This window comes from Cryptotermes secundus, unplaced genomic scaffold, assembly GCF_002891405.2.
Source record: "Cryptotermes secundus unplaced genomic scaffold, Csec_1.0 scaffold839, whole genome shotgun sequence".
NCBI classification, from domain to species: domain Eukaryota; kingdom Metazoa; phylum Arthropoda; class Insecta; order Blattodea; family Kalotermitidae; genus Cryptotermes; species Cryptotermes secundus.
The window spans coordinates 80,033-91,359 of record NW_019720576.1 but is presented as its reverse complement, the minus strand read 5'-3'; the positions used below and the strand labels follow the sequence as shown (position 1 = coordinate 91,359).

The following is an 11,327-nucleotide window of genomic DNA, read 5'->3' as shown; positions in this document are numbered from 1 at the left end:
CGACGCCCCTTGTGAGGTGTAATAAGAATTTAGAGGAAAACAAATTTTAATAGATTTTATTGCCTTAAATTAAGTGAACTACAGTGTGTGCTATTTTAGGGCATAGCAGTTAGACCACGACTATGATGGCTTGAATCAGGAAGCATGCAGCTGCATATGTAATGAATGCATTATATTAGTGCAGTGTAGCAATTTTAGTACAGTAAAGCACCTGAAGATGACCATTTAGGGCCGAAACATGTGTCGGAAGTGAAAGTGTAAGGAAGAAGGAACAGTTTGTTGCATTGTTGAAGGACTGTGTAGTACATAAACAGTTTCAGATATAGTAATGCAACAGGATACTTAAATACAAGATTGCAGATAGTAGTCACACTAGAGTCATATGGTTTACTTCGCTTAAAAGTTACTACGTTCAAAATGCGTAGCTTTAAGCCCATACACTCGAGCTTCCTGTAGAGATATTACATTTAGCCCGAGAAGAGGCACAGTGTTTCAAACCACGTTATTTGGCGGTATCATCAATACATGAACAGGAATGGAAACTAAGATAGAAACCGTACGAAGTAAAATTCCGTGGCCTTTAGTCCGCAAGCGAACTATACCGACCGAGATACCGCCGCTTGTCGGCGAAGTTAATGCAAACTTTAGCGGATAGAGGGTGTCGCGTCGCCGTTAATCTCGGTTTTCTAGACCGGAGCCACTATTTCCTTGAAAAAGCTCCTCAATTATTCTCACGAGACTGAGTGGACCCCTTTCCAGACCCACTACTTCTCAGAAAAGTTGGTAGCGCTGGGAATCGAACCTGGGACCTCTGGATCTGTAACCAGGAACTCTGACCACTAGACCACAGAGGCGGTCAACCGTACGAGGTAGCCCATTAATAATGACACCTCAGTCTATAGGAAAACAGGCTTATATCAAAATGAGAGACATAAGGACGGATTAAAAATAAAGGAAACAGAAATATACGATGTAGATAAATCAAGAAAGAAATTAATAAATGCACAAAAGAATATTGCAGGAACTGGTATACAAGAATCAAATTACAAAAGAAAGTAAGATAATTCCACCACGGCTCTTGTCTGTAGTCAGGGGCTTGTACGTTACGTCCAGCTGAGGCGGTAGGACAAAGCGACTCACGCTCCGGCCCTAAAACGAACCAAACAAACGTGGAAGGAATAGGAAGGAAACAAGGAAAGCAAAGCCGGAAAGACAAATAAATTAAAGGAATTTTAATGTCTTTCGATGAACAAAGAAATGTTCTGTCCCCAGCCGTTGTACCAGCCTGAGTTAACTGACGCTGAAACAACGCAAGTGGTTTTATTGGCTAAAATCCCGCTTTTAAAGAATTCTTTCATTGAACAAAACGTCCTCGCACCTGGAGTCCTTGATGACGGAGTTCCTGAAGTAAGTGCGGCTGGACTTTATGATCTCGAAGCGAACGTCCTCTACAGTGCAGTTGTCGAAGCTTACATGGTTGAACGTCAGGTGGTGGAAGGAGCAGTTCTTGAAGAAGCTGTCTATCCAGCGCACATTTTCAACTGAAGTGTTGAAGGCGTGCCCGTCGTACGTGGCATTTGTGATGAGACTGGTCCTTGCGTCATACTCCCACGTGCTTACCAGCTTCTTGTAGTCTGGGAACCAAGTCCTCATGCCGTAGTACCTGCAACACGCGTCACAGTGAATGGAGCCTTGTGAGCATCGCCAATATGTGCAGAGCTGAGGGAAACTTTACTTAGCCTAATAAGAATAAAACTCAAGGAATCGTCGGTTTGTAGTGAGAGAGATGCGCTAGTGTGAACAGAACTCCGTGAAGCGTCCATCAGCAACACGCGCGCCTATGTGAACAGAGTTTCAGGAAACGTTGATTCAGCCATTCGTTCCTGCATGAGCACAGCTTCAAGGAGGAAGACAAAGTAAAGGAGTCCCTGTAACAGGCCCTGAAGGCCCATAGGTTTGTGAGAGTTTCAGATTCCCACACTTTCTCTAGACAATAGGCACATAGATGGCGGTAAGGTTCTCAGCCTTACGCGCCGGCCGCCGTTTACCCCCCAGGAAGATTTCTGGTGCTCATTTCTGTTAGAGCCTGAGTCGCCTCCAAGGCCATAGTGCGGCTGGAAGGATTAGGTAAATCGAAAAAAATCCACCTCATCGGGACTCGAACCCGTGACCCTCCGGCTTGTAGCATAGTGTCTTAACCAATTACGCTACCGCGTGCCCCCACAGCTTCAAGAAACATCGATTAATACACTAGTTAGCTAGTTAGTTAGTTATTGGAGAGGGTGGGTTTCCCCATGCACTTAGACCTGTATTGGTCCATTGTGCTTCCCTCTATGATTTCTACCAGTCTCTATATCCTACCGGTACTGGTGCTTACCATCAGTCCCGCCCAGCCAGCGAGACCGGCTCTACTGGCTGAGAAGTATCTATAATGCTTCCCCCATCTACCGGAGGTATTAGTGACTGCTGTTGGGCGGCAAACGTCCGTAATTTGGCTCAGTGACCTCCTTTGGAGATATGAGGTTCTTTTACGTGCTGTAAAGCTACGACACGGGACCCACGGCTTAAAGTCCCTCCCGGAGGACTTGTTCCCTGAATTTTCCGCCCTTAAAAATACCGCCGGGTATTTGAACCTGCGTACTACGAGTCATGAGGTGGGAACGTTACCTCTAGACTACGGAGGCCGCTGATTAATACACTAACGCAAGGGTTGAAATCGCAGAATGTACTTCAATAACAATGCGTTTGTTAGATTTACAAGTAACAAATTGATGTTTGTCAACTTGTCTGTACTTCAGTAATAAAAATCAGGCGACGAGTGCCTAAATTACGTTTTCACTCACAACTTGCATAAAGAATTTAACCCATTTTGCTTGAAAGTAAGTGTACAAAAATATCTTCCAAACTTGGCAGTTGTCACTGGTTCTCAGTAACTGAGTGAGAAATCGTCATTAATAAAAGGAGCAGTTTTGTGGAAGAACTCCTTGACGCGTAGGATAATCTTACTTTTCCAATAAACTACAACAGAGAAGGAGCCGGTGTAGGGTAGTCGGTATAGCGACTGGCTACGAGATGGACAACTGAGGGGTCAGAGTTCGAGTCCCAGTAGGGTCAAGAATTTTCTTTTCTCCAAATCGTCCAGTCCGAATCTGGGGTCCACCCAACCTCCTATCCAGTGGGTACCGGGGGATCTTTCCCCGGGATAAAGCGGCCCGGGCTTGTAGCTGACCACTCACCTCCAACTAGTACCGAGGTCAAGAGAATGTGGATCTATAAATCTACTCCCCCTTACGCCCTTATGCCATAGTGCGTAATTCGTTGAGCACAGGGACAACTTTACCTTTACCTCAACAACACATAATTACTAATAATGTATTCTTCCATTAGAATTGAGGGACAACAACAGCAAAGTGTCGCCTAAAGTTTTCTTTCTCTGTCGTTCGGCAGTCCACCTCATCAAGCTTACGAGAGACATAGCTGCGAGACAGAATGCAATTGTCATCTTCCCCAAACAGCTGCAACATTTCTCTGTTGTCGGTTCGCATTCTGACAGCGGTTTCTGTGAGGTGAACATAGCACGCCGCCATTTTACTCAGGTCTCAACAGAAACACTAGGAAACAGTTGCACGGTCCTGGCGTAATGTGCCTTGCCTTGAAAGTTTCAGTCACGGTCATGGGCCCTCACTCGCCTCGCCCCAACACTTGACTACAAACTACCGTCTCAACCAGGTCGCTTTGTCGTCCACAGGATAGCACAACGACAAGGCTGAAACTAAAATCACTTCGTTTCTAATTTTGGAACATTATACTGTCAAGATACAAACATTAAAAAGGAAAATTCTCCCTGTGCTTAACTAATTAAACACTACATCATGAAGGCGTATGGCCTTGACCTCGGCACTAGCTGGAGGTGAGTGGTCAGCTTCATGCCCCTGCCTCTTTCACGCCAGGGAAAAAGTCCCCGGTGCCCATTGCATAAGAGTCTAGGTGGGTCCCAGTGGAGAAGTGAAAATTCTTGCCCACACCTGGACTCGAACTCCAACCATCCGGTCGTCCAGCCCTCAGCCACGCTATCCCGGCTCCTACACAAATATTACATCAGTATTTTAAGTGGGACACTGTCCACGTGGTCCAGTTGGCGAGCCGCCACTGCTAATAGTAACTTGCAACCTGACGTGAAAACTCACCCGAATGAAGCAGTGAACCAGAGCACTATGAGGAGGAGGGTGACTGGCAGGTGTGGTTGCACAAACAGTTGCAGGAATGAGTTCCAGAACTGCCAACATAACAAAAGCAAAAGTCAGCAATTACACCTACCGCACCGTTCAAAGGTCCGAATGCCCTTCAGAAAATGTATCTGATTCATTTAATGTCTCAACTAAGAACTGAACCTTGGACAATTTAACAACTTTGTTTCGGCGAGTCCTACGTTAGGATGAAGTGGGAAGTGTGAGAAGGAAACATATCGTGTGTCTGCAAGCTACGTACCACAGTTTACCTAGTTCCATGAAGGAAAACCACGGGGAACATCAGATCGCACAGTCATTATGCTGGTGTTACTGACAGGGAAAATAAAGCAGACGATGGAGTTATGGGCTGATGTTCACAACACGTCACGTGTTTCCCCCTCCACATGCTACACTGAGCATTATACGCTGGCACGTTCAACCCTCTTAGTTGTCCCTATGCTTAACGAATTAAGCACCAAGCCGTGAAGGCATATTGGGAAGTGGATTTATAGATCCACATTTTCGTGACCTCGGCATAGTTGGAGGTGAGTGGTCAGCTTCACGCCCAGGCCGCCTTATCCGCGGCAAAGAACCCCCGGTACCCATTGGATAGGAGGCTGGGTGGGCCCCAGAGCCGATTTGGACGACGTAGAGAAGAGAAAATTCTTCACCTTACCGGGACTCGAACTCCGCCCCTCGGTCGTCCAGCCCGTAGGCAGTCGCTATTTACTGTAGTACGAAATACCACCAAAAATTTCCTCATTCGATATAAGGTGCAGTCAGATTCACGGTAGGTACGTATTTGGAAGGGGAAGCCGTGAGCATCATGCTCGCGACAATGTATTGTTGAGATAATCCTATAAGTCCTCACCATCTCGATGCTGTAGGTCATGTCAGCCAATACAGACTTGCCGGGAGGGGGGGTTGAAGACACCCCGCGACCCGAGGGGCGCTTGCTGGGCAGCTCCAACTCTGACAACTGGTACTGCGCATGTGCGGTAGGATTGTTCATGTTATTGGTCTTGTAGATTTTCTGCAACATCATAAAACACATAGAACACTTCCCAAACACTCGAAATAGACATTCTGTCTATTGCAATTGGAAGACCTACATGTAGATGGGTATAAGGTAAAGTTGTCCCTGTGCTTAAATAATTAAACACTACGTCATGAAGGCGTATGGTGGAGTGGATGTATAGATCAATATTTCCTTGACCTCGGCACTAACTGGAGGTGAGTAGTCAGCTTCACGACCCGGCCGCTTAACCCCGGGGAAAGCGCCCCCGATACCCATTGGATAGGAGGTTGAGTGGACCCCAGAGCCGGTCTGGAGGATTTGGAGAAGAGAAAATTCTTGACCCTACCGGGATTCGATCTCCGACTCCTCGGTTGTCCAGCCAGTAGCCAGTTGTTTACCGACTACTCTGTCCCGGCTCCTCTGTGGTTCGTTAAGAAGTAAAAAACATTTGAAGTACGGACTCTTAGTTTCCACTGCTTCCAATAGAACATATGCATTCATGTTGGTAAGTAAAGTAAGTAAGTAAAGCTGTCCCTGTAACAGGCCGTGGAGGCCCATAGGGTTGTGAGACGTTGAGGGTCCCACATTATCTAGACAATCGGTTCACAGATGGCGGCAAGGTTGTCAGCCCTACGCGCCGGCCGCCCTTTACCCCCAAGAATATTCCTGGTACTCATTTCTGTTAGAGGCTGAGTCGACCCCAGAGCCATAGTGCGGCTGGAAGGACGAAAAAAATCTAATGACCACATCGGGACTTGAACCCGCGACCTTCCGGCTTGTAGCATAGTGCCTCAACCAACTGTTAGTAATTAAGTTTTGTTAACTCAGCCAGCAGAGAGTGTAGTCCCGGATGGTTATACTTGCTGTAGGGTCAATATTACCAGAAGGCTTTGAGTCCACGCACCCTACTTTACATTGAACCTGGTGGCTCTGTCCTCAGGTGGAAAAGGCAAGAGCGTGAAGCTGACCGCTACGGTTACCAATGCTCCACATATACACCTTTATAAAGTTGTGTTTAAGCAGAGGGACTTTTGGGTTTTACTAGGGGCTCCGTACCGCGTGCTCACAATCTAATCACAACATTCAGTGTTAAACAAATACAAAATACGTTAGGTTTCAAGAAATTCTAAATGAGCATATTTCACAAAATGATGACAGCTAACGACAGAGAAACTTTTGGTGAAAGTTTTACATACATATCGTTACATTTAGAAATACCTATAACAGGGTCATGCAGCTCTCTATGGGTACACTGTGTTACTATAATTACACGCAGCATCATTACGATTTGATTGTGAAGACAGAAAAACTGAAATGTGCACAAACAATAATTCAAGGTCAACAAATTGAAGACTATGGAAATTCGTTGTCCTTTTGTCTTCTCGTCTGCTGTTTAAAAACATAAAAATCAGAATATACAAAACTACTAGAACAATTTTGCCTGTGGTGCTGTATGGTTGCGAAACTTGGTATCTGACATTAAGGGAGGAACATAGACTGAGGGTGTTTGAGAACAGGGTGCTGAGGAGAATATTTGAACCAAAGAGAAATGAAGTGACAGGAGGTTGGAGAAAACTGCATAATGAGGAGCTTCATAACTTGTACTCTTCTCCAAGTATAATTAGAATGTTCGAGTCAAGGAGGATAAGATGGGCAGGGCGTGTAGCACAAATGAGGGCAAAGAAGAATGCATATAGGATATTGGTGGGAAAGCCAGAAGGAAAGGACCATTAGGAAGACTAAGACGTAGGTAGGTGGACAATATTAAAATGGATCTTAGAGAGATAGGTTGGGATGATATGAATTGGATTGATCTGGCTCAGGATAAGGATCAGTGGAGGGCTCTTGTGGGCGCGGTAATGAACCTTCGGTTTCCATGAAATTCTTTGAATTTCTTGAGTAGCTGCACAACTGGCGGCTTCACAAGAATGGCTTAGGTCCATGAAGTTAGGTACGCGTCACAAGATCGACTGGACCCAGTCTGATTTAATACCGTGTTGTCTGGCACTGCCTGACTTGCGGAACAACAGAATATGTGCATTGGTGATATTATTAGTTTCCAGTGTTCTTGTAAAGATAACAGTTTGCAAACCGCTTGGCTGTCATATGATGAATGTATCAAGATCCAGCTATGGTTCGAAGGAGATATAGTAAGTCCAGCAATCGCCTGATTGCAGTGGTGGTACTACAGCTTTACCAAGTCACAGCCTATAGTTTGATATAGGTATATCAAGTAGTGCAGATGATTTTGAATGTTTTCCGTAATCAGGTGATTCTAAGGTACAAGTCTGACATTTGCCCACAACTGGCATAAGCGGATACTGAAAGAAAATTCGCCTAGAGATGTAATTATTGCCAGCATTTGAGGGGGGGAGGGAGACGCCCGAAAAACTAGTGACAAACTCGAAGTAATGTTTGGTGTGGCTGAACTTTCCCCAGAGAAAGATGATGTAGGCAGTAAGCAGGTTTCCGTCAATGTAAGATTTCACGTTTCACGACAACACAAAACTGACAGGACTGTTCATGTGTGTGCATGTGTGTGCGTGGGTGCCGAAATACGCATATATATATATTTTTTTTTGGTGCTCAGTAAAATAATTGAATCTGAAAACAAGAAGCATACAGAGAGTTGAGGATATTACATAACGACGACTTCCGTGATTTATGCACGTCACACTTGCCACTGTTAGAATATGCAGTGAAATTAATGAGATTATGAATGGCTGTACATGCAGCTAGCATCGAAAGATAAAAGCACACGGAATTTCGTTGAGAAAATTTACTCGAAGCAAGAATTGGAAGAACTATATTATATATAAAATTTTAGGTTCTCACAGCGGTAGTCATGATGAGTTATAACTTCTGATATGTAATGCGGTGTGGAGACACTATGCTACAAGCCGGAAGGTCGCGGGTTCGATTCCCAATGACGTCATTGCATTTTCCAATTTAACCTAATCCTTCCAGCCACGTTATGGCCCTGGGGTCTATTCAGCCTCCAACAGAAATTAGTGCCAGGAATCTTATTGGCGGTAAAGGGCTATCGGCGCTTAAGGTTAATAACCTCACCGCCATATGTATTATTATTATTATCATTATTATTATTATTAGAGGGGGTGGGTTTCCCCATGCACTTAGACCAGTTATTGGTCCATTGTGCGTCCCCTTTTAATTTCTATTGTCGCCATACCCTACCGGTACTGGTGCGTGCTATCAGCCCCGTTCAGCCAACGAGGTCGGCCGTCCGTACCTGATATTTCCCCCTTCTACCAGAGGCATTGGAAACTACTTGCCTAATTTTGCTCAGAGGTCTCCTAGAGACATGAGAATCTTTTACGTGCCGTAAATCTACGACACGGGACCCACGGCTTAAAGTCCCTCCCTACGGAGGCCGCTCACCGCCATCTGTCAGTCGATTGTTTAGAAAATCTGGAAGCCTCGACGTCTGACAACCCTATGGGCCTCCACAGCCTCTTACAGGGATAGCTTTACCTTTATGTTTATGTAATGCGGTGCAGTCGGGTAAACATCGTAGTCAAATATGGGTCCATTTTCAGCGGATTACACGGAATTAGTCTCAGAGAAAGGAATCCACATTGAGATGGTTCTTAGGCACGTAGGTTATGAGGATGGGAACTCGATGGAACGGGTTCAGTTTACAGCACTAGATAACGTTACCTGGTAAACCATCATGGCTTCCACTTCCCTTCCGGCCTCCAGCAGAAATCTGGGGGACTCGGGAAGGAACACGAGTCCAATGATTGCCGCGAGAGAGGGCAGAGAACACACCAACAGAAACTGGTGCCACGCGCTGAAGTGCTCCTTGTTTTCAATCACCACGCCGATACCTGCGGAACATTTCGGAACACTTCTAATGAAGATAAGGGAGTCCCAGTCAAAACAAAATTCCGTGACCTGTAGTCCGCAAGCAAACTATATCGAGCGAGCGACCTCCGCTTGTCGGCGAAGTTAGTGCCAGCTTTAGCGGATAGAGAACGTCACGTGGTCAGCGCAACGCATTCCCACGGCCTTTATTCTCGATTTTCTACATCGGAGCCGCTATAGCTCCTCAATTATCCTCACGAGGCTGAGTGGGCCCCGCTCCAGTCCCACTACTTCTCAGAAAATCTGGTAGCGCCGGGAATCGAACCCGGGACCTCTGGATCTGTAGCCAGGAACTCTGGCCACTAGACCACAGAGGCGGGCAAAGTAACTAGACGCAAAATCATGCTGCCTGAGAACAGGAGTTTGGTTGACAAGAAGACAAGCAGTGTAATGTGCAAGTAATGAACGCACCTGTTTGGGGCAGCATCACTGAGGCGATAAAGGTGACCAGGATGCCACCAAGTGCCCAGAAGGTAAGCAGTCTGCTGAGGTACTTGCTGCGGTCCGCTTTGCAGAGGAACTCGCTGCAATACGTGAACACGATAGGCAGCAACCCGCCGATGCTGTGAATCGGAAATAGTTGTCACACTCCACGCACGAGTTTTCGAAATGTAATGAGATACACAGGTATCATAACATCAGAGTTATGTCGATTGGGGCACTATGCAACAAGCCGCAAGGTTGCGGGTTCGGGGGTCCCGATGAGGTGGATTTTTCAATTTTCCTAATTTTTACAGCCGCATTATGGCCCTGGGGTCGACTCAGCCTCTAACGGAAATAAGTACCAGGGACCTTCCTGGGAGTAGCGGCCGAAAGCTGACCATCTCACCGCCATCTGTGAGCCGATTGTCTAGAGAAAATGTAGGAATCTCAACATCTCACAACCGCATGGGCCTTCACTGCCTGTTTCAGGCATAGCTTTACCTTTCTTTACGTAAAAATATGAATAGAAAGCAAATTCGTGGAACTGTCGTGCGTATAACTTCAACAGAATCTGTGGAAATATTTATGCTATGCATGTCAAACTACATTTATGACCTTATGGAAGCTGGGCTTTCTTATGGATCAATACAACTGAAAGTCGAAAATTCTAGCAATTTTTGAAGGAATCCTTCTACATCCAATTTTTGACAAAACATGTACTGCTCTTATGGCAGTAACGGTAGAATTTTAGAAATATAGAGTACATATTTCCATTTAGCAGTACCCCGAAGAGGTTGTAGAAAGAAGACAACTGTAACTTAGGAATGTAGTTTAGTGTAGTCAAAGCAACATAACCCACCAAGTCCAATATTGCTGAGTTGGGTATAAGAACATACAGTGTAACCAGGAACTACAACTACGACAGAAAGAGTATAGGATGTTGACTCAGCCGTGACTACCTCAGGGTCGGTAAACAGGGAATAGTGATAAATATTGCAGAGCAGTTGACAAGGGAGGCTATGCCCTATAGCCTATAGCCTATAGTCAGTTAATACCACGTCAACAGACCAGTCCAGCCGAGAACCATGAAACTTCGAGAAATTCTGTCCTCCACCGTCGCCTTCGTTACCATCCAGAGTAAGTGGAACCATGAATTGTAGCTCAGAAAGTTCAGTGCAGTGTTAGACCACCGATCCCCTGCGGCCAAGATGAAGTAGTGACCATTTGGTAACAATGCATCAGCATGTACCTAGTGAAAATTGTAATTCCTAATCAACCTTATCCATGCCCCGCTTCCGAAGGGGATTCCCTGTAGTAAGGCTGGGTAATGGCAGCTGCCGAAACGTCTTAAATTAAAGTCCGTTCCCTCTACCCCCCTTACCTCACAATAAAGGTGTAACAGGTATATATATACCGGATTCATGCTCTAACCCTTTATTAAAAAAAAAATCAGACAATCGAAATGTTATCCCCTTCAATGTAGTCCCCTCCCCGATCCCTACACCGCTCCATGCGAATTTTCCACTGTTGGAAGCAGTGCTGCAGGTCATCTTGTGTTATGCTCTTCAAGAGTTGCGTCGCTTTTGCTTTCACTGCATCCACGGACTCGAACCTGGTCCCTTTCAGCGCAGACTTGATTTTTGGGAAGAGAAAAAAGTCGCACGGTGCTAGGTCCGGAGAATACGGTGGATGTTCCATCACTGGAATGTTGTTTTTTGCCAAATACCTCTTCACAGATAGCGCGTTGTGTGCTGGCGCGTTGTCGTGATGAA

At 45.7% G+C, this 11,327-nt stretch overlaps 1 protein-coding gene across 1 annotated transcript in view; it reads right to left on the bottom strand.

The window, feature by feature from the left end:
• Positions 1 to 11,327, bottom strand: part of LOC111869665 (synaptic vesicle glycoprotein 2B) — a 65,258-nt gene that overhangs the window by 10,047 nt on the left and 43,884 nt on the right. Inside the window, exons 5-9 of the mRNA XM_023861353.2 lie at positions 9,544 to 9,695; positions 8,926 to 9,095; positions 5,101 to 5,262; positions 4,188 to 4,276; positions 1,379 to 1,663 (exon numbers count right to left, since the gene is read on the bottom strand). Coding sequence (XP_023717121.1) covers positions 1,379 to 1,663; positions 4,188 to 4,276; positions 5,101 to 5,262; positions 8,926 to 9,095; positions 9,544 to 9,695 — 858 coding nt within the window. The remainder of the gene's footprint in view (positions 1 to 1,378; positions 1,664 to 4,187; positions 4,277 to 5,100; positions 5,263 to 8,925; positions 9,096 to 9,543; positions 9,696 to 11,327) is intronic.